This window comes from Drosophila montana, unplaced genomic scaffold (genome assembly GCF_035044405.1).
Source record: "Drosophila montana isolate Dmon_TW-CO22-7 unplaced genomic scaffold, ASM3504440v1 contig_2397_1, whole genome shotgun sequence".
NCBI classification, from domain to species: domain Eukaryota; kingdom Metazoa; phylum Arthropoda; class Insecta; order Diptera; family Drosophilidae; genus Drosophila; species Drosophila montana.
Genome location: NW_026997278.1, coordinates 825555 through 848458, shown reverse-complemented (window position 1 = coordinate 848458; position 22904 = coordinate 825555). Strand labels below are relative to the sequence as shown.

General features: G+C 41.3%; 4 protein-coding genes across 5 annotated transcripts; 2 read left to right on the top strand and 2 right to left on the bottom strand.

The window, feature by feature from the left end:
* Window positions 1–384: 384 nt before the first annotated feature.
* On the bottom strand, window positions 385–3373 carry yellow-h. Its single transcript, XM_064681555.1, has 3 exons — window positions 3073–3373; window positions 1213–1885; window positions 385–1145 (listed from the first exon to the last, which is right to left on the bottom strand). The coding sequence occupies exons 1-3, from the start codon at window positions 3273–3275 to the stop codon at window positions 654–656; spliced, it is 1368 nt and encodes a 455-aa protein (XP_064537625.1). The 5' UTR covers window positions 3276–3373; the 3' UTR covers window positions 385–653.
* A 975-nt stretch (window positions 3374–4348) lies between these two features.
* On the top strand, window positions 4349–11453 carry LOC135427815 (inactive rhomboid protein 1). Of its 2 annotated transcripts, none has more exons than XM_064681423.1 (7): window positions 4349–4530; window positions 5465–8798; window positions 8863–9204; window positions 9730–9984; window positions 10331–10588; window positions 10658–10951; window positions 11018–11453. In XM_064681423.1, exons 2-7 carry the CDS (start codon window positions 5508–5510, stop codon window positions 11312–11314), a joined length of 4737 nt encoding a protein of 1578 aa, XP_064537493.1. In that variant the 5' UTR covers window positions 4349–4530; window positions 5465–5507; the 3' UTR covers window positions 11315–11453. The 2 variants fall into 2 exon arrangements, with proteins under 2 accessions (XP_064537493.1, XP_064537492.1); XM_064681422.1 differs by having other exon boundaries at window positions 5251–8798.
* Window positions 11454–11469: 16 nt separating this feature from the next.
* On the bottom strand, window positions 11470–12476 carry Gar1 (Gar1 ribonucleoprotein). The gene is made up of 3 exons (XM_064681424.1): window positions 12337–12476; window positions 11807–12265; window positions 11470–11730 (listed from the first exon to the last, which is right to left on the bottom strand). Exons 1-3 carry the CDS (start codon window positions 12371–12373, stop codon window positions 11564–11566), a joined length of 663 nt encoding a protein of 220 aa, XP_064537494.1. The 5' UTR covers window positions 12374–12476; the 3' UTR covers window positions 11470–11563.
* Window positions 12477–13340: 864 nt separating this feature from the next.
* Ank (Ankyrin) lies at window positions 13341–22503 on the top strand. Its single transcript, XM_064681421.1, has 11 exons — window positions 13341–13532; window positions 14574–14681; window positions 15263–16376; window positions 16445–16548; window positions 16615–17562; window positions 18977–19307; window positions 19363–19456; window positions 19517–19741; window positions 19804–21563; window positions 21623–21724; window positions 21786–22503. The coding sequence occupies exons 1-11, from the start codon at window positions 13371–13373 to the stop codon at window positions 22043–22045; spliced, it is 5208 nt and encodes a 1735-aa protein (XP_064537491.1). The 5' UTR covers window positions 13341–13370; the 3' UTR covers window positions 22046–22503.
* The last annotated feature ends 401 nt before the right edge of the window (window positions 22504–22904 follow it).

Below are 22904 nucleotides of genomic sequence, written 5' to 3'. Positions count from 1 at the left end.
ACATATATAATTATATTTATTTTCTTGAGATTTTTGCGAAATATTTCGGTTGCTCCATTCTAAGCCCGCATCTGAGATATCGCCAGCTAGTTTCATATCAATTCCAAAATATCGATCAAAATCAATTTTTGGACTCGTAGAGATCGTATACAGATTGAAAATGTTCAACTTGGATTACCTCATGTGAGGTAATCTTCTTTATATTGTTTATATAGGACTTAGGTTCCTTGGGGTACTCTAGCTTCTACAGGACTTTAGGGTGAAAAAAAAGTGGAAAACTGGCCGAAGTTCAATTTTAAATAACTTCATTTGATACAGACTTTCACTTTATTTACACAATCATAAACATATGTTTATTAGTTTACTTAGCAATAAATACTTGTACAATTTACCAGATAATAATATTTAATAAACAATCTAGATTAATCTAGTCGGCAGTGAACAATTAGGAGAGATACTTAGGCCCAAGGTACAGTCTACACTCAGTTTAATAGACACATAAAACAACCTTGTGAGATGAGGAATGCATGTTTGTTTTCTAATTTGATTTATCGCTGTGCTGCAAATTTAGATATAACGAATTTATACCAAGTGCTGTTCTCCTCGATTCTCAAGAATTCAAGTAGGCTCTGCAGGTGTTACCAATTTATCGTCTAATAACATTGGCCCTCTTCTATTGACACAATAGCTAATTTTTCCTTACTGGCCGATTCGTACAATGGATTACATATCGTGTCGGCGATAATGTTATCGACATCGGCTCTTAAAATCCGAAAATTGATATCCCCATAATCTAGCTGACTATATAAATAGGTTGGCAACCGATTGCTCATCACCCAAACGCCTTGGCTCTGTTCGTGGTCGACTTTTAAATCGTTGGGAAATTGAATCAAGTTCGAAGATTTGTTAGCATCGAGAAGCGTGCCCAAATTGGATCGAGCGTATGGCTTAGCTGTATCCCAGCATCCAATGTTATCCCGATGTACTTGGGTAAAGAACATGACGCCATTTCTGGCAATTCCCGATGTCGAAGATTGACCGTTGAATCCGCGATCGCCGATCGCAATAAAAAGCTTGGACGTGTCTATTGTGCTATCGGTCCAAAGGGATTCATTCAACAGGATGTCTATCGGAACCATAAATTCCTACAAAAGTAAGTGTCACAAATTAACCAATAAATATATAAATAGTAATGATAAAAATTCTACGCACCTTAAAGCTGGCCATTGGGTGAAAGTATAGCAGACGATCATTTCGCTTGGGTCCCCGGGACAGGCTCATGCCGAAAACACCGTCCAACCACTGAAAGTTCAGGCCATGGATATTGAAGTCTGCTGCCGTTGGATTTGGTGAGAAATTGTAGTTGGTCACGCGCCAGCTCGTGTGCCTCGCCAGGCTGTAGACAACTAGGCCAAATCGCCAGACATCTGTGACAAAAGCGTGCGCGTCCAGGCAATCGTTATTTCTAACATCCACAACAATGTTCGAGTGTAAGGAGTCCTGTTTGATCTGCGCGGCGGGCAGCTCATAGCGGACAACCATCTCGTCTGTGTCCAGATCGAAGGCGACTATTTTCGGTGGACATATCTGGTTTAAACTTATTGTGGCATTCACAATGCCGGAATCGATGAGCCACAGCCGGTTGCATTGGGCATCGATTGAGGTCCGGTAAACGGATATCAGCTTGGAACAGTCGGCATTGTTGGGGCTGCTGTGCGCCTGCCATGACGGATACGGCCTCAGTGCGGGACTAATCTCTTTTGTCGGGTACGGCACGGTGACCAAACTCGCTGGGACGCCATCTTTCCAACGCGGTGTTGTTATAAACAGTCGTCCTCCATACATATCGATGCCCAAAGGTAAATTGTTTTTCGGCACAAACTCTCTGAAAGAAAAAATACATAAATAAATAACAGAAACAAGGATATAGTAGGGCTATCTTCGGCACGCCAAAGACTTAATAGCCTTCCTTCTAATGCCGAATATGGTTAAGATATCTTGGAAAACAAAAAAGTTTTCCATACAAATACCTACTTTTCGACCGATCGTTCCTATGGCAGCTATATGATATAGTGGTCTGATGAAAATAAGATTTTGATGAAATGTATGAAACATAGTGAAACTTATGATTGGCGAGTTTGGTCAAGATATCTTGGAAAACAAAAAAGTTTTTCATACAAGAACCCAATTTTCGACCGATCGTTCCTATGGCAGCTATATGATATAGTGGTCCGATATTGATAGGATTTTGCATATATATGAGGAGCATAGTAAAACTAATAAATGCCGCGTTTGCTCAAGATATCTTGATAAGCAAAAAAGTTTTTCATACAAGAACCCAATTTTCGACCGATCGTTCCTATGGCAGCTATATGATATAGTGGTCCGATATTGATAGGATTTTGCATATATATGACGAGCATAGTAAAACTAATAATTGCCGCGTTTGCACAAGATATCTTGATAAACAAAAAAGTTTTTCATACAAGAACCTACTTTTCGACCGATCGTTCCTATGGCAGCTATATGATATAGTGGTCCGATCCAACTGGTTCCGACATATGTACTGCGTGCAACAGAAAGAGGGACTTCTGCAAAGTTTCATAAAGATAGCTTTAAAACTGAGAGACTAGTTCGCATAGAAACAGACAGACGGACAGACGGACTCGACTCGACTCGGCTGTTGATGCTGATAAAGAATATATATACTTTATGGGGTCGGAGATGCTTCCTTCTGCCTTTTACATACATTTGCACAAATACATTATACCCTTTTTACCCATTTTCAATGGGTTCAGTTCCTTAGTTAGAATTAACCATATGCCTCATATACTCATTCTCCCTCTTAAGTAATTTGTTATAACATAATTATACCTTTCACTTTTTTACCATTTTTTACCATATTATTTAATGGGTGCTCTAACCTTAAATCTGTGCTAAATATCCTATAATAGTCTTCTACATAAAAAGCCATCATCAATTATTAAATGTAATGTTCTTATATGTTCCCAAATCCTTGATTCGATTGCTTTAAGAGAATTACTTAAAGCTTTTTTTTCACGTATTTATTACCCATTTTTGATCGCCAGCTGCCTCTCGACAAACGTGGGATATTCAAAATCCAAATACTTCCACTCATTGACAATCTGAAACGAGGGACTAATCCTTTTAAATGTGGATTGATCCAACTGAGCAGATACTTGGGCACGAATTGAAATGTATTGAAGGCCAACGATCGAAAGAAAACTAGCAAATGCATAAAAAAACGACTTCATGGCTTATGGTGTACAAAACTGGTTAACTGGTTAGATATGTAGGTACATAGATATATATCTGTTTGTATTTGTGATCAAATTTCGAACGGCAACCAAACTGTCTCACGCACGAAAAACAACTGAATTCAGGTGAATGCCTTGCCGTTGTTAAGTACTGTAATTATCATGCATCATAAATTTCAATTCTCTTTTCAAATTGACTCTTGACTTCGAATTCGATTTACCAGGGCTGCAACATGAATCTTTATACAGAAAACTGTTTGATCCTCTTGTGGACTTGTGATCAACTAGGGCTACCCTATGTGATGAAGGTACATATGTCTGGGAAATTTGTTCAGGGTGCTTGCTCATTTGGTAGGTGCCGTTTTAGGCACAAAAATCAATTTCAAGGATCCTTATTAAAGTTAATTCATCCAGTGTTTCACACTTTTCGAAAATCGAATCTTGGATGGGATAATTAGGGTCATAGATTTTTCGGCCGCAGTTTAAAGTTTCGATTAGCTTCAAATTCATTAGCAAAGATCTTTGTGAAAATTAATTTAAGATGTGTTTCAGCTTACCACCCCTCTTGCAGGTCAAGGGTTATAAGAACTTAACTTTATTTTTCGGAGTGTTTATTCCAAGGGGGTTTATTCCAAGGTTTGGTTCTTAATTTGATGGGCTTCAAACTTATTTTTAAATCAAACATATGTATATGTTAAACTCCGCATGGGAAAGTACTCATTTTTCCTCGAGCGAAAATATAGAAAATCGTTTTTATACCATTCAAAATCTAACAGATGCCTTCTTTGAAATCAGCTGTTTCCCTTTTTGGGCTATTGGTGTTTAATGCTGCCATATTGGTTGTGAAAGGAATGCTGAAGCTTCGAAGGCAATTCGAATTCGATTGCTGTAGCTTCGATTGCAATTCGAATTCGATTGCTGTAGCTTCGATTGCAATTCGAAATCGAATGTTGGAGCTTCGAATGCAACTCGTGACGTCACAAATGTGAGCATGAGCAGCGCTGCTTCGCCAAGTGAATGGCAATATGAAATGAAGCAAGTGAATGGCAGATATATATGTAAGTGCATGTGTATGTGTGTCTGTATGCATTTACATTTGAATGATTTTGCTCGCTATATGGTGGAAAACATTTGCAACGAACAAAAATAAAAAGTAAATGAAAAAAAATCGAAATTTGCTAATTGTGCGAACTGGAATAAACATGGCGTTAATAATACGAGGAGCACAAATATCAATGTGAATACCATAATTGTAAGTTGCGCCAAAAAGTATGCTTGTGTTCGCTTGCGGAAAATCGATAAAATTAAATTCCTCTACATCCGTGTGTGTGTGTGTGTGTTGTGAATAAATTTGTCAAATAGATATTCAAAGTTTAACAACTGCAAGTCGACATGGCTACGTAATAAAACTGTTAACTAATAATCAGGTGGAAAGAAAACTCATTAGTTAGTCGAACAATTGTACATACAAACACATGCATATGTATTTATATATGTAAGTACATACAAAAGTGCCTGGTAGAAGTCTTATACTTTTCTTTCTTTACAAAACAAATATTATGAATATGTATTTGTGTTTCTGCGAACATAAGATTTTGGATACCTTTCTGTAACAAACCATTCCAAACACTTTTGTTTTATTTTTTTTGTGTTTTTGTATCAGTTTGACTAGCCCAACTTTGACACAGTTCTGTGCCAGAAAGTGGACTTTGGCTTTGCTCGTTTTGCTGTTAAAATTCGCAACAAGTTTAAGCTTCCAAAGAGTGTCAAGCTGTTGGCTTGAATTGAGTTGGAATCGAGAACTTCTCAAAATAAATGCTCACTTTTTGGATGTTTTTCGTAATTTAAAAAAAAAACAGTCAACGTTCAGTTTAATATTTGTGTTACACTTAAACCACTTGTCATATTTGGTATAGTTATAACCTAACCATTTTCATAGTTTTGTTATGCTTTAATATTTTTAAAAATACAGGCAGTAATAATAATATGCAAATGGCGGATAGAGTCATCTATCGAGTACACGAAGTATTCAAAAGATGCTAAGATGGCGGATAGGATATCCCTATCGAGTATACGGAGTATTCAATAGATGCAAAGTTTTGAATCTAAAATATATACAGAATATAGAGGCCAAGTTGTGCTCTAACAATGAATAAATACCTCCTCGATACACAATCGTTTTTCAGATAAAGCAGTTAGGAATACTACGTTACAACCAAGTCATTTGAGATGCATCCCAATCGTGTTGATCTTCCGAGTGGCAACGGCAACCAGCGCCGAAATACAAATGGCAATGATTGCAATGCTACAGTTGCAGGAAATGCATGTGCCGGACGTAGAAAATCGGTTAACTATCAGCCACAGCTGTCGCTGAAGACGAACGGAGATGAGCCAATAATTGGGTCGCCAGCTGGTCGCTTTAGTCCGCATCCGAATGAGATATTCCTGGCGCAGTCGGGCAAATTAACCATACCGTTAACCAAATTTGATGATTCGCTAATGAACGGCGGCTGCTTGCCACCGCCGTCGCCTGCTCCAAATAGTGATTGTTTGCCCTCTGGTATTGGTCAGGCGCACGCCCACGCTCACGGCCACGGTCATGGCCACGCCCACGCTCAAACCCAATCGAATTTTCAAACCAAAATCGGCCTTAACAACCTGAACAGCAGCAATCAGATGCAGCAGCTGAATCTGAACCACTTCCAACAGCAACAGGCCCACGCCCACGCTCAAGGCTACCCGTTGTCATCCTCCAATTCGACGTCGTCGCTGTGCACCAACAATTCGGGCAGCACGCAATCGCAGCCGGCGGAGAGCTCCACCGGCGGCATCCATAAGCATGGCAAATATAGCCTGCATCCACTGCATCCACGTGCAATGTCACCCAACTCAAAATACCGCTTGGAGCGCTACAGAGATCCGGCTCAAAAGGTGAAACTAATCGAAACAATGAATCTATTATCGCCGGGACTTGGGCCCGCAACGGCGACGGCACCGCAAAGTGCGGCGGCGGCGACCTCGACACGTTATTTTATGCCAACCAATCGGAACGTGGAATGTGATGCCTATAACGGCTATTTGGGTTCCACGGTGCACACACCGGTCAAACGGTATGTCCCAACGCCGCCTCCAGCGGGTGATATATACACGGATTCAACCGGAACAACCGGAGCAACGACATGTGCTGCCACGCCTCCGGTGTCATCGCAGTACGTGAATATTCCGTACAATTATCGTGCCAAGTGCTGTCACAACAGTGAACACATTGAATCTGGGCCGGCTCAGGGTAGTTATTCGAAGAGCGCACAAACCTATAATGTGCACAATGTGCCATCATCATCATCATCAGCCACATCCACGTCCAACTCGAACCAACCATGCCCATGCCCGTCGCCTTCTCCTGCATCATCGGGCTCAACAATATCCGTATCGTTTCCGGCACCAGCCGCTAGCATCTGCCCGCCCATTGTGAGCACAGGAAAGAACATTGCAGCTTGCAACAAATTGCGATCGAATGTCGAAAGTGCACGCAGCAGCAACCAATCGGATGAGGCCGAGTCCATTATAGTAATACAGTCGGCGTTGGGTCAAAGTGAGGGCCAGCGGGGCCAGGGTGCAGCTCAGGTGCAGCTGCAGGGTCAGGACATTGCCGGCACCTGCTTGCATTGCAATACCGTGCGCCGAACGACCGGTGTGCATCAGACAACACAAACAACTGGCCCAATCAGTCCCGTGCCGCTGGCAATGCCAATGGCAATGCCCGTAACATCAACGGATCTGGCCAAGCTGAAGCAACAGCAGCATGATCAGGAAATGATGACACACGAAATGAATGCCAGCAACACAATCGAGGCCTCCGATCTGGCCAGCAGCACAATGGCACAATTCCAACGTCAGCAGCAGCAGCTATATCAGGTTGCCCATCTGGCCAACTCGCCGCGCCTGCAGCAGCAGCAGCAGCAACATCTCGTGCCGCAGCAACAACATCAACATCAACAACAACAACAACAACAACAACAACAGCAGCAGCAGCAGCAACAACAACAACAACAACAGCAGGCCCTTCGGTATTCGTGCAAGAAACGCATCATAATTTATATGCGACGCGAGGTGTCGCGTTTCTTTGGCGTAGAGTCCAGCACGGAGGCTGCAGACTATGCCCTCTGGTATGGACGCCACCGACGCCTGGCGATTCGACGTTTTGGGCCATTGAACGCCAGCTCGGAATTGGACTATAATGTGCCCATGGCAATGGACAACAATCGTGATAATGGCAACAACAATGTGGAGGCAACTGGCAGCGGCTATTATGCGACAGATCGGCCCGATATACTGCCTGCTCAGGATGCCCAAAATGTGGATATGGCACTGCATGCCACCGGCAACTGCAGATGGCGCAAATGCTATGCCGGCAACGACTTCGGTGCGGGCGAATTTGTGGAGCGTAAGGCATCGGTGGCTCACATGCTGATGACAGGTGTTAGCTACTTGATAAGCATGTTTAACGTGCGGCCGACAAATCAAGGACGTGGCCAGCTTAGCAAGCGATGCCATCGGCAATGGTCGCGCAGCTTTGCACCGGTCCATGTGCACGGCAGGGGCGCCGAGTCCATAGATCATGGGCAGGACATGGACATGGACGCTGAGTGCAGCATGGGCATTGCCAATAGTCTGGCTGCACTGATCGAAGACGAGGTCTTCTTCGATAATCCATGCGATGCCTCCTCAGGCTCGTCAGCAAATGACGATGGCGAAACAAACAAACAGCCGCACACAGATACTGTGGGCTTGGCACTGGGCGGAGTCGGAGTCGAGGGTAGCGTTGGCGTCTATATGGCCGAGAGGCACCACAATGGCTGGCGCACATCGGCTCTCAATAGCAACGGCAACGGTGGGGACATGCATTTGATTGCCGATTCACATCAAGTACATCAGGTGAACCATATACATCATATGAGCGGCAACTCGGGGGGACAAAGTCAATCCGTGCTGCGCACATCCAATTCGACAAACAATTCGGCCAGCAGCAATCGTGGCAACCGTATAGCTGCCCAGTTGCTGGATGGTGTTCTGGAGAACTCTAGACGCCCGCAGACGCGACACATCAAATACTTTTCGGTCAATGATCTGGACGATCGTACGGACCATCGACCATTTTTCACATACTGGATAAATACGGTGCAAATTGTTGTCCTGTTTCTATCGATCATTTGCTACGGCATCGCACCAATTGGTTTCGGTACCGAACAGAAGACCGGACAGGTGCTGGTGACCAGCCTGAGTCTACAGACGGTACAGCACATCGAGCAGCGCAATCTTTGGATTGGTCCACGCAACAATGACCTGGTCCATATGGGCGCAAAATTCGCCGCGTGCATGCGGCGAGACATTAAGATCATGGAGGTGGTTGCCAAAACCAGAAGGCAGGAACGTGAGACGGCTTGCTGCATACGCAATGATGACTCCGGTTGCGTTCAGAGCTCCCAGGCGGATTGTTCCATACGGGGTCTTTATCCTACGGTAAGTGTTAATATAATATAATATTAGTATTTATATATAGTATATATATTTATAATTTCACAAGAAATCAATATCTACTTGGAAAAAATGGTCTCCCGGTGAGTCGGGACCTGGTGGACGGATTTCAGGATCTGTGTGCGGCTTGGATCCAAAATTTTGCGATGCACCCGCATCCATAGCGCCATACGAGTGGCCCGATGACATCACAAAGTGGCCCATTTGCCGGAAAACAAACTCATTCTCCCAGCGCTACCGCTACAAAGATCATACGGCCGAGCATATGGTCTGCGAAGTAATTGGCCATCCCTGCTGTACGGGACTCTATGGCGAATGCCGAATAACGACCCGCGAATATTGTGATTTCGTTAATGGATATTTTCATGAAGAAGCTTCACTCTGTTCACAGGTAAATATTAACCAGACAAATAACATAGACTTTTTGGAGTACCGAATAGTAAATAGCCTTGCAGACATTCTCTACTTAGCCACAATTTTTGTCCGATTGCTCCAATTACTATAAGGTAGGCCGATGTAACAAATTGATGTTTTAAGAAACAAAAGTTGGAATCTGTTAAGTATGAATTTCGATTTCACAATCTTTTAAAAATGCGATCGCTTGCTTATTGCAAATATCGATACATTCCTTCCGTTTGTATCGATATTACATTGAACAAAGTTACAAACCATAGGAATGTATCGATATTACATTTAATAGTTTGTCAGTGCATTTGTTCAAATTTAAATTTAAATTATTCAACGTTCAACAAATCATTGTTTTCCGAGATGCTTGAGACCGAAAAATAAACATTGATACATACAACTGATAGACTAGTGTTTACATAGCCAGGCACTGACCGACCTTCAGCAAGGGTATAAAAACAAAATATTTTATAGATAATTACGATTCCCTAATGATTCTTTGTTATTTCAGATATCCTGTCTTAATAACGTTTGTGGCATGTTCCCATTTATCTCAGTGGAAATTCCAGATCAGATTTATAGACTTTTGACATCGCTGTGCATGCATGCTGGAATTTTGCATTTGGCAATTACGCTTATATTTCAGTATTTATTTCTTGCTGACTTGGAGAGATTAATTGGAACCTTGCGAACTGCCGTAGTATATATTATGTCGGGCTTGGCTGGAAATCTTACCAGCGCAGTGCTAGTACCCCATCGACCTGAGGTAGGTACATAACATATGTAAATATATATGAATATATATAAAGCCAGAGGATCAGTTATCTTCTACTAATTTACTCGTTGTAAAGTATGAATTTCGGGTTTTCATTCTTTTACACAACCGCACGGTTTCACAATCTTTCAAAAAGTGATCGCTTGCTTCTTAAGAACATTCCTTCGGATTGTATCGATATTACATTTAACAGCGTTACAAACCAAACGAATGTATCGATATTACATTTAACAGAGTTACATATGCATACTCATCGATAACTCAGTTTGATTGATTTGTTCAAATTTAAATTCAAATTTATTCAAAGTCTTACATCGTTAATTCAATTTACCAACAGGTGGGACCCTCAGCCTCCCTCTGTGGGGTGGTATCCTCGCTGGCTGCATTGCTTATATGGATGCATTGGAAAAATGTACATAAGCCATATGTGGCATTGTTCAAGCTATTGCTTTTGTCCACAGTTCTATTCGGGATTGGCACATTACCATACCAGCTGAACTTCGCTGGCCTGCTGGCTGGGGTTGCTTGTGGCACGTTTTTAACAATATCGTTGGTACCGTTTGCCACATTCACGAAATACGGACGCAGAAAAAAGGCACATATACATGCTTAGCTAATTTAAAGAGGGTCCAGTGAATTGAATTTGTTTGTTTTCTATTCACAGATAAATCTTATTTGGACATGCATACTGTTTCATCTGTTTGTATACGCAACTTTAATAACAACGTTTTACATCTATCCCAGCGAATTTAGTACATTTAGTTTTGTGGATGATATATTCGGTAGTAATGGAAACAACGGCTACATTAGTGCCACAAATAGCAATATTGGCCACCACAATGGCGAGGTAAGCAGCACTCCCCGCAGATATTCCCAGACACAAAAGCCTCAATATTATTATCACCATCACTCGGAAGACATAATCAGGAATGCGTTCCCCGAAGGCAACAGCATCTCGGTAAAATATTCTTCAAATATCTCAATATCCATCTATCGAATATCTATATTTATCGTTTTCTTGCAGCACATATATCCGGAGACGCAACGGCAAAAAAATATCCAACTCTGGCAAGAAGGTCTTTACACCCGCTCATTTCGCTACAATTCAAACTATACCGATCGCATTTATAACAATATCGAAAATGCAATCGCTGACACAAATGTTTTAAGCAACAAAGATACTCCTCTGGACTCTTACGGGACTGGCCGAATATTGAACAAGAAAAACAACTCTCGGATAAGTGAGAAAGCCGTCAATGCGATGCAACTTAATCACAAAAATATCGAAAATATGAATGATACAAATTTTAAGGGCCTATGAATCTTCCATACTTAATTATTAACATCATTTAAAGCAACAATAGCACAATAAATAAGTGCACAAAACTATACAAATGTACATAAATATACATATATATATACCCGTAAAATATTGCATGTATCGTGGTCAGTATTTTCAAATAAATATTAAACCAATTTACGATTTATCAAACAACTAATTTATTTTTATATGTTTACTTTTCATGTATTTTATTCACACAATCTGGTTAGTTTCACATCTCATTTTGAATTACCAACGGCCGCGCCCTCCTCCTCCTCCTCCGCCACCACGTCCTCTATTAAATCCACCGCCGCCGCCGCCGCCGCCGCCTCCTCTACCAAATCCACGGCCGCCACCTCCGCCTCCTCGGCTTGAGCCTCCCCTAAAGCCACCGCCGCCGCGTCCACCACGGTTTCCTTAATGGTAATAATTGTAAAGTATTGTTACTGTAGAGCATAGTTCCTAAACATAATACAATTTATTTCAACTTACCCATTCCACCTCCACGCCCCCTTACTCCTCCTCCACTAGGGCCGCCCTTCTTTCTAGCACCTTTTGGTTGTGGTGGCTTTGGTAGAAATCTTGAAATTGGCAGCAACTTTCCAGGGTCAATAAACAACTGTTGGTTTGGCTTAAAACTATTTGCGAATATATTATCAGAAAGTTTAATAGAGACCGAGTAGTCTCGAACTGTGCCAAAAATTTCATCAATTTTTCCGATCTGCTCCTTATTTTCGAGGAATATTGGGGCATTGAAATATGGTACATCATCTATATCTACTTTACAAACTAGATCATTCTGGCATGAATAGCTAAAGTTGCCTAATGCAATCACACGCTCGGGCGGGCCCTGATCAAAGGTGCCCCGACCTCCGCCTTTATTAAATCCTCCTCCGCCGAACTTGTTGAATCCACCACCGCCGCGGCCACCTCCACCACCACCTCGAGAACCTATTTACAAAGATTAAAAATAAATAAATGTATGTAAGTTTAAGTTCGAAACCACTGGTGCATTTTCAAACCTCTTCCACCACCACCACGACCACGTCCAAAAGACATTTTTATGCGAATAGACACAACAAAGTCGGAAAAAAATATAAACACGTGCGACTACCAGTGCGCTGTTAGTGTTGTTTTAAATAGTTCAGAATAGGTTCAATTGAGCGGTTCATTAAGCTGAACGAATGAACTAACTCCCTTACTATCGTTCATTTAGTTCATTTGTCGGTTAACTTATCGGTTTCATTCAAGGTTATCGGTCCATTCTTAATTGTTCGTGCGTCAAGTTAGCGCCGGTGACTTAGAATCAATATTTGGAACTTTGTTCCGGAGATGCAGCCACTCACTTTTAAATGTATTTATTTATGTTTAATGTCCATTTTAGGCCGCTGGACCTCCTTTTCTGTTAAAAACGACTCGTACGCGTACTAAAATATATTTCGTAGTTTTGACCTATGCACATTTTGTATAGCGCAGCTGTGAACCGCTAATTGACGAAAGCTAAATCAAATCAAAATAATAATTTTTTTAATTTTTAAGTAAAATGTTATAATTGTTACGGTTACGCGGGCATTTTTTTAAATACGATAACAAATTTGATGAACTGCCGCTGGTCTTAAAACTTATACGATATCCAACTCGATATATCACCGCAAAAATTTAACACGATATGCTATTTAACTATTTGTGGAAAATATCGATATTCTGATATAATTTCGATAGGCCTAATTTCGTATTAGCATTGCAATTCATTCGCACAAAATTTAAGGTAGGTGAAGAAATGACGTCATACGTAATAAAATAATTAAATAAATTCGATGCTTGAACAAAATTGTAAACAAGTTATAGAAGTGCATAATGCAATACTTGTAAAAAGCTTGCAAGCAAATATATGTTTATACGACAGTGCATGTATATACATACATACGCTTGTATACATGTTGTATGTATGTATGTTTGATATGGTAAAAGTTTTATTTTCTATGGTCCGGATATCCATTTGTGGTCAACTAACTAATTAGTCAGTGCTTTATTTTCAGGAATTCATCCAAAAAAAATGACACTTGGCGAACCACTAAACGAGATACAAACGAAAAGCCAGGGTCACGAAACAGCAACAGCAATTAAACGAACGCAGATACAAATAAATCAGAACAGCGACACCATGGACAACGGGTACATTGATAAAGCTAATATTGTTGCGAAGCATCAAAAACAGGTAAACCTTAGTTAAAGAATGATTTACTATATGAGCATAAATGTTAGTCCTTTTATCTTATACCGTCAAACAACGGATTAAATTATCCATAGAATGTAGAGCTCAACCATCCGAATGATGAGATCACTTCACATAAACACACACACACACGCACACTCACGCACAACTATCTGGCGTACATTGCGGCATGACCCCACCCCCACCCCCGTCAGCACATACTTTTCAAGTGCTGATCACACTATTGTGCGATGGTCACCAATAATAACTGTAAATTCAAATACATGAGATGCATATGTTGTATCTGAATCTGTGTGTGTATGTGTGCAATCATTAAAAAAAAACTAAATTGTATTGTGCTCAGCTGGCGGAGTCGGTGCTATTCGGTTTGAAATTTACTTACTATTATGTGTATTTATGTGATTTATGCGTATATATATATATATGTATATATATAAATAGCAACCATGTTTAAATTTTTAAAACGTTTTTTTATTTTCTGTACCCATTGAAAATTCATGATCGGGTCAACAAACTAAATTATCTAGATATGTAGTTCTCCATATACCTATTTACTTTCGGATAAATTTCCAAAATAGCTGGAAAAGTATTCATTAAGTATTTATGCAGTGAACTTCACCCTCCTAACCTTTAACCGACATTTACCATCGATTTATGATTTTGATTTAAATTCAATATCTTAAAGATCTTTGCACCAGCTTACATCCGAAACTTTGCTCATTCAACCTTTGAATTTTTATAAAGATCTTTAGAGATGCATTTTTAAACCTGAAACTTCATTCACCAAATCGTTGACACCCCCATGAATTTAAACAAATATCTTTGAAAATGAGTTTAAGGTGGATCGTGTTTCACGCTTTTTCCATACCTGCAGGGTGAAATTACCCAAAAGCCCGTCTTAGCTCTTAATGGTTTGGGCTGTTTTTGTTGATCACCAATCAGTCGAGTTAGTCTCAGGTAAACACAATTTTATATATAGAGATTAAAGGTTTTTGTGTGTTTTTTATTCCTATCCATATCCAGAACGATGCAACAATATCATTTCTACGAGCTGCACGAAGCGGTGATCTAGGTAAGGTTCTGGAATTCATAGATGCTGGTCTAATCACGGACATTAACACTTGCAATGCGGTAAGACACATTCGCAGATGTATTTCATTTTAAAACTCTGGCAGAGAATAATATAACTAACGGTGTCGGTTCTAGATTACGATTCCAATCGAAATGGATCGGTGTTCCTTATATCGAATCCGATCAAGAGTTTTGCCTTTGAGTTATCGGAATGAAATAAATGGGCAAAATAAATAAAAAGTATAGGTCACTATATAGGTCGTCGTTTTGCCCGAGAATAATCAGAAATTATTGGCGCTATCATTTTAAACAATATATTCTGTGACATCAAACACAATTAACAGAAAACGGTTACGAATTCGCATGGATTAGGAATGATAACGTTTCAGGATCAAAAGCTTTAAAACGAATCCGATTTTAATTTTCAAATCGAATCGATCTTGATTTGTAAAATCAATTTGTGATGTATGTTCCAAAAAATATTAGAGAACATTAGTTTTAAATCGAAAGTCCTTCATGATGATTATAAATGTGCATCTCTGACTTCTCAAGTCGGGCGTCATCGACTTTGTTTGTTGGGGAAAAGTATCTTATCTCGATCCTAAACAATTTGTTGTGTTTGTTTTTCTTGGCATATATAGAACGGATTGAATGCACTGCATCTGGCTGCCAAGGATGGCTTCGTGGACATATGCAATGAGCTACTCAAGCGTGGCATTAACGTGGACAGTGCGACAAAAAAGGGCAACACCGCGCTGCATATAGCTTCATTGGCGGGGCAGCAACAAGTGATCAAACAGCTAATCCAGTACAATGCGAATGTGAATGTGCAGTCGCTGAACGGCTTTACCCCATTGTATATGGCTGCGCAGGAGAATCATGACGGATGCTGCCGTCTGCTGCTCAGCAAAGGCGCCAATCCGTCGCTGGCGACCGAAGACGGCTTTACCCCTTTGGCGGTGGCCATGCAGCAGGGGCACGACAAGGTTGTCGCGGTCCTCCTTGAGAGCGATGTGCGCGGCAAGGTGCGTTTGCCGGCGTTGCATATTGCAGCCAAAAAGAATGATGTTAGTGCGGCAACGTTGCTGCTGCAGCATGATCCGAATGCTGATATTGTATCAAAGTCGGGATTCACGCCGCTGCACATTGCCGCCCATTATGGCAACGTGGACATTGCCAGCTTGTTGCTGGAACGTGGCGCCGATGTCAACTACACGGCCAAGCATAACATTACGCCACTCCACGTCGCCTGTAAATGGGGCAAGGCGGCAGTGTGTAGTCTCTTGCTGTCGCAACATGCCCGCATTGATGCAACCACCCGTGATGGCCTAACACCACTGCATTGTGCGTCGCGCTCGGGTCATGTTGAGGTCATTCAGCTGCTGCTCTCTCAGAATGCGCCCATATTGTCGAAGACAAAGAACGGCCTGTCCGCTCTGCATATGTCGGCGCAGGGGGAGCACGACGAGGCGGCACGCCTCCTGCTCGATCACAAAGCACCTGTCGATGAGGTTACCGTTGACTATTTGACGGCCCTGCATGTGGCCGCTCACTGTGGCCATGTACGTGTGGCCAAGCTGCTGCTCGACTATGGCGCAAATCCCAATTCGCGTGCCCTCAACGGATTTACGCCCTTGCACATTGCCTGCAAGAAGAATCGCATCAAGGTTGCCGAATTGTTGCTCAAACACGGCGCCAACATTCGTGCAACCACAGAGTCCGGCCTGACGCCATTGCATGTGGCCAGCTTTATGGGTACGTTGCGTATTTTCTCCTATTCTACAATTTGACTAATCAGAAATGTGAAATGATTTTGTTTTTAGGTTGCATGAACATTGTTATATACTTGCTGCAACACGACGCCAGTCCCGATATGCCCACAGTTCGCGGCGAGACTCCGCTTCATTTGGCTGCGCGTGCAAATCAGGTACGTACATGATTGGCGGTTTTTTGTTTTGACCACAAAACTGATTGATGTCACTTTATTTTCTAGACTGATATCATTCGAATATTACTTCGGAATGGAGCTCAAGTCGATGCGGTTGCTCGCGAGGGTCAAACACCGCTGCATGTGGCAGCTCGTCTTGGTAACATTGACATTATAATGCTGATGATTCAGCATGGTGCCCAGATAGATGCCTGCACGAAGGATATGTATACGGCTTTGCATATTGCCGTCAAGGAGGGCCAGGAGGAAGTCTGCCAGCTGCTCATCGAGAACGGCGCCCAGCTGGACGCCGAGACCAAGAAGGGCTTCACACCACTGCATCTGGCCAGCAAATATGGCAAGGTAAAGGTGGCAAATCTGTTGCTACAAAAAGGTGCCGCCATCGATTGTCAGGGTAAAAACGATGTGACTCCGTTGCACGTGGCCACGCACTACGATCACCAGCCCGTGGTCCTGTTGCTGCTGGAGAAGGGCGCCTCGACGCAAATAAGCGCACGCAATGGGCACAGTTCTCTTCATATCGCTGCTAAGAAAAATAACTTGGAAATTGCGCAAGAGCTACTGCAGCACGGTGCCGATGTGGGAGCATTAAGTAAATCTGGATTTTCGCCATTACATCTGGCTGCGCAGGAGGGACATATCGAAATGGTTCAACTGCTCCTGGAGCACGGTGCCAATGCCAACAGTTCAGCAAAGAACGGACTGACTCCGTTGCACTTAGCCGCTCAGGAGGGACATGTTCAGGTCTCACGTATTTTACTTGACCACGGCGCAAACATTTCGGAGCGCACGAAAGCCGGCTATACGCCCCTTCACATTGCTGCCCATCATAATCAAATTAATGAAATTAAATTTCTGCTCGAAAATGATGCCAACATTGATATGACAACAAATGTTGGCTACACACCGCTCCATCAGGCGGCACAGCAGGGTCATACAATGGTAATCAATCTACTGCTGCGACACAAAGCAAACCCCGATGCAATCACAAATGTAAGTTTCAAAAGCTTTTCTTAATATTGATACTGTCACGATTCACGATCCATTTTATTAACGCTGAGGTAATAGTTTAATGCTTTCTATCAAAAAACCTTCAGGAAGGCCCTTAAACCAAGAAACAACGGCCTTCAACAAATAATTACCTCTATAAAAACTCTATTTTCGATCCCATTGTAGGCATATATATATAACTATCTGATGTTGATAGCATTTTGCTGATATATTATTAAAGGCGAGTTTGTTTAAAATATCTTAAACAACAAATAGTTGGTAATACCGATTTACCGGATATGTTAAAAGCCAAGCAGGGCCTGGAATTGTAAACAAATTAACTTTTCATAAAATACTACTGATGGTCAGTTCTTGTTTTCCGACATGTGTAGACGATGTATGAAGGTAGCCTTAAAACTGAAAAATAAATTGGAATACAAATATAGACGGACGGACAAGACTTTAAACAGCGAAGTCCGATTATTTTCGGAGATTATATTCGTATACACAAATATCAAATTTTCTTCACATTTTCTATGGCTTCTCAAAATGAATTTTTAGAGATTTTTCGCTTTGCTATATAGACTGAAACTTTTCACAATCATTCACGTCTTTACTTGTTCTACTAACGATGTTTTCGCACAAAAATTAAATTTCCGGTCGATTGTTCGCATGTGAGCTATATATATATATATATATATATAATATAATTTAACATATATATGACTTTCCTGCAGAATAGACTAAATGTGACTGCCGTGACGAGTGCAGCTAGCCAGCTACAGTTTTATATATAGAGAGAGTTTTATATAGAGCTCGACTAGCTGAACAATATTGAAATAGCTAAAGATTTGTCAATAGAAAGAAACTGCTTCTATTTTTCGAGCACTTGAGCAGCGCTTTCCAAGTGACACAACAACAACATTTATCAATAGTAGAGCGATAGACTGTGTCTATTTTTAAACAGACTCTGTTTATTTTCCATTTATATATATACTGTGTGTACTGCATACAAATGAAAATATATATAGATACGATATTCAATTGAAATTGATCAACAGAGACGACTTGGCACGTGGTGCACTCGATTCTCTATTGATTAGTGAGATCTCGTGTAACTCTCTCTCGTCTCCACATTCTCTTATTCACATCTATAAATATATGTGTGAAATTCTCTTGCTCTCTGAGAGTGTGCGAGCTTATATTGAATATTGAATTAGTCATTCAAAGGGGGCAAATTAACATATGCTCTTATACATCTCAAAATTCGGGCGTTGTTCGGAAAATGTTAAACAGTTTTATATAAATCTTGAAGTTGGTTGAACTTCTTCTCCAGATAATTGTTAGTGAAAGTGTGTTCCATTAAAATTATATTATAATATAATAATTATATTTATAATTTGTTTCTCGTTTCCAGAATGGTCAAACAGCTTTAAATATAGCTCATAACCTAGGCTACATAACAGCCGTAGAGACACTTAAGGTTGTAACGCAAACATCCGTAATAAATACATCGACGGGTGTGCTAGAGGAAAAGTACAAGGTCGTAGCTCCGGAATTTATGCACGAAACTCTACTATCCGATTCCGAAGACGAAGGTGGCGACGAACTTTTAGATCATAATCAATACAAATATATGGCGACCGACGATTTAAAAGCCGCTAATGATCATGATAACCAAAACTTTGACACCACCAATCCCGAGCACGATCAATTGGATGGCCTTGGCGGTCGAACAATCGAAAGAGGTGCGTACTGTTAATAATTAAATCCTCACAATCACAAATAATATCCATTTGATAGAAGTAACCAGGACAACTGAATCAAACTTGAACGCATCTTCTATGGAACGACAGAATGATAATGTGGTCATCGTACGACCGCCCGTTCATCTGGGGTATCTCATAATATTTGATATTTAATCACAGCCACAAAACAAGTTTGTGTACTATTGCAGATTCCTTGTCTCGTTCCTTGTGGACGCGCGTGGCGGATCGATGCGAGGCTGTCGACACAGTGGAGTTCGCATAATTGTGCCGCCCAAGGCGTGTTCGGAGCCCACGCGTATAACTTGTCGCTATGTTAAGCCTCAGAGAGTCGCAAATCCACCGCCATTGATGGAGGGTGAGGCGCTGGTGAGTCGCATATTGGAAATGTCACCCGTCGAGGGAAAGTTTCTAAGGTACGTATATCGAAATTGTGATCAGATTTCTTTTATTCAAATGCTTGTATTCAAATTTAAAGCCCTATTGTACTGGAAGTGCCGCATTTTGGATCGCTGCGCGAAAAAGAGCGGGAAATTATCATATTACGATCGGATAATGGCGAGAGCTGGCGGGAGCATAGTGTTTATGAGGATGAAGAGCACTTATTGGGCGCCCTTAACGAAACGATCGATGCCGATTTAAATCCACTGGAGGATCTACACACAAACCGAATAATACGTATTGTGACACAAAATGTGCCGCATTTCTTTGCTGTTGTTTCGCGCATCCGCCAGGAGGTCCATGCAATTGGGCCCGATGGCGGCACTGTTTCATCTACAGCTGTTCCGCAAGTCCAATCGATATTTCCACCCCATGCATTGACTAAGAAAATTCGAGTCGGTCTTCAGGCACAGCCAGTGGACTTGATTGGTTGCTCCAAGCTTCTCGGTCAGGGCGTTGCAGTATCTCCAGTTGTCACCGTCGAGCCACGTCGACGCAAGTTTCACAAAGCGATCACATTGAGCATTCCAGCGCCAAAAACATGCAATCAAGGCATGGTCAATGCACCATATAGCGGTACGAACGGTAACGCGCCCACCTTGAGGCTCTTATGCTCAATTACGGGTGGACAGAATCGAGCTATTTGGGAGGATGTTACTGGGTCAACGCCTTTGGCGTTTGTCAAGGATAGCGTTAGCTTTACCACAACCGTATCGGCACGCTTTTGGCTAATGGATTGTCGCAATGTTGCCGACGCTGGACGAATGGCCACCGAACTTTATACGTATATGGCTCAGGTGCCATTTATGGTCAAGTTTGTGGTATTTGCTAAGCAAATATCCGCTACGGAAGCAAAGCTGTCCGTCTTCTGTATGACCGACGACAAAGAGGATAAGACTCTAGAACAGCAAGAGTATTTCAGCGAGGTGGCAAAGAGTCGCGATGTCGAGGTATTGCAGAATCAAAATATTTATCTTGAATTTGCTGGCAATCTGGTGCCCGTATTGAAATCGGGCGAACAACTGAATACCACGTTCCAGGCATTTCGTGAGAATCGTTTGTCTTTCATAGTACATATCAAGGATCAAGAGCAGCCACACGCTCGCCTTTGTTTTATGAGCGAGCCGAAAGTTGGACCCGGTGAGGCACCGTTGCAGGCAATCTGTGCTCTGAATGTGTCCCTCGCGGCATCCCACGAGGTGGTTAATCAAGTGTTTAATCGGTCTAATGAAAATGGTATCGACAATGGATATAATAACATTGATCACGGCCTTAACTACAAGGATATGATAAATGCCGGAATAAAAGCAAGCACAAAATCGCCCGACAATACAATTGCTCTCGCAGCAACGGAAGACATACAGCGCGCTGATATCAGATTATCGGATATATCGAATTTGCTGGGAAGTGACTGGCCGAAGCTGGCCAAAGAATTGGGTGTACCCGAGACCGATATCGAGCTAGTCAAAGCTGAGTACGCTGATCAGCCCGCTGCCCAGCAGGGTTTGGTTATGCTGCGACTCTGGCTAAAACAGGAGGGCCCACGCGCCACTGGCAATGCCATGGCCCAGGTACTAAACAAAATTGGCCGAAACGATATTGTGGAACAGTGCATATTCAACTTGGAGCTTGTCACCGATAAACTGGAGCGCGGCCTGGCCACGGCCAGATTGCAACAAAATCAAACCAATCAAACTGTAGTGCATCATCTCTCCGATGGCCTCAATGAAACCTTGAACATAGATCAGCTTAGCCAAGAAGATGATTTGTTGCGCAAACAATGCCAATCGCAAAATGGTATGTCTTCCTTTAATCCAACAAAAACCAATCGCAAATTTATATATATATCTTTATAGGAACAACAGATAGGCCTTGCACCTCGACACCTCCGCCAACGCCGAGTGAGCCGCAAGAATATCAGATTCCCAAATATGTGCATGAAAATATCGAGCCAAAAGGTAACTCTATCAGAAAGTAATCCTGTATTTCAATTGAATTTCATATATTGTATTTATTAAGGCATTGAGACGGAGACGGAGCTGGAGGACAATTTAATAAAATCACTTCACCTAAAAGATTTGGAAAAGATTGCAGACACAGCCGAGGACTCGTTATTGCATACTCTGGTGGACAAGTGCCAACAACCAGCTACCGAGTCGACGTGGGCCGTGAATCCAAATGATTTACAATGGGAAAACAATTCGATCACAAATGATAAAACAATTACGACGCGTAATTCAGATTTACAAAGCAATATTTCAAACAAAACGCAAGATTGAAAAGTTGATTGATATCTCTAGGTTTTGGTATGATCCATATATATTTATTTATTTATGTATGTACTCTTTTTTTGTTTGCAACTATACAAACGAAGCTCATGTAGTATACGCGATACATGTTCAAATGTATTAAAAGGAGATTTATTTGACGGGCAGGACAACAAATTACAATTTGTTCAGTTACTCGACTTTTTTTATTGAATTATTGCTTTTAACATGGATTCCCGACGATATCTTCCAGTTTTGTTGTACCAGTCAAAAAAAAAAACGTTGATGTCTTGCAATATTTATTCAATGTGTATAATTAATAAATTGTCATTCGTGTGTGTTTACAAACATATTAAATACTTTTAGCTCGGTGTTGAATTCAAAATAGGAAGCCTTCGATTTGCACGCCTTGAATACAGCTGAGTAGTATTGCGTAATATTTGATTTCCAAAATAAATTGTTGAACTTTATTTGGTTTGTACTTGTTATGATATTAATTATGGTCAAATTGGTAAGGAAGATAAGTATTTCGAACATATTTAAATAAGCCTAAAATCCACATGGCTTTATTTCAACATGGATTCGAATAAGTCCTGAGAGAACAAGCCCGAAGATATTCAAATTTCAATTAAGTCTTATTTTTTTCTTGCTACAGTACTTTCTGAGCAGTGATTTTATTTCCAAAATAAATTATTTTAATTAAAATCATGATATACTAACAATATCACAAATAAATGCATTTAATTGGTGTGCAATTCATTTTTCGTAATTGGACTTTTTTAAAATGAACTAACAAGTAGGAAGTAGGAACAGTTGAATAACTAAGGAACCCGCCCTTTTTGAAAAACGGAATTTATATATGTGTAGATGG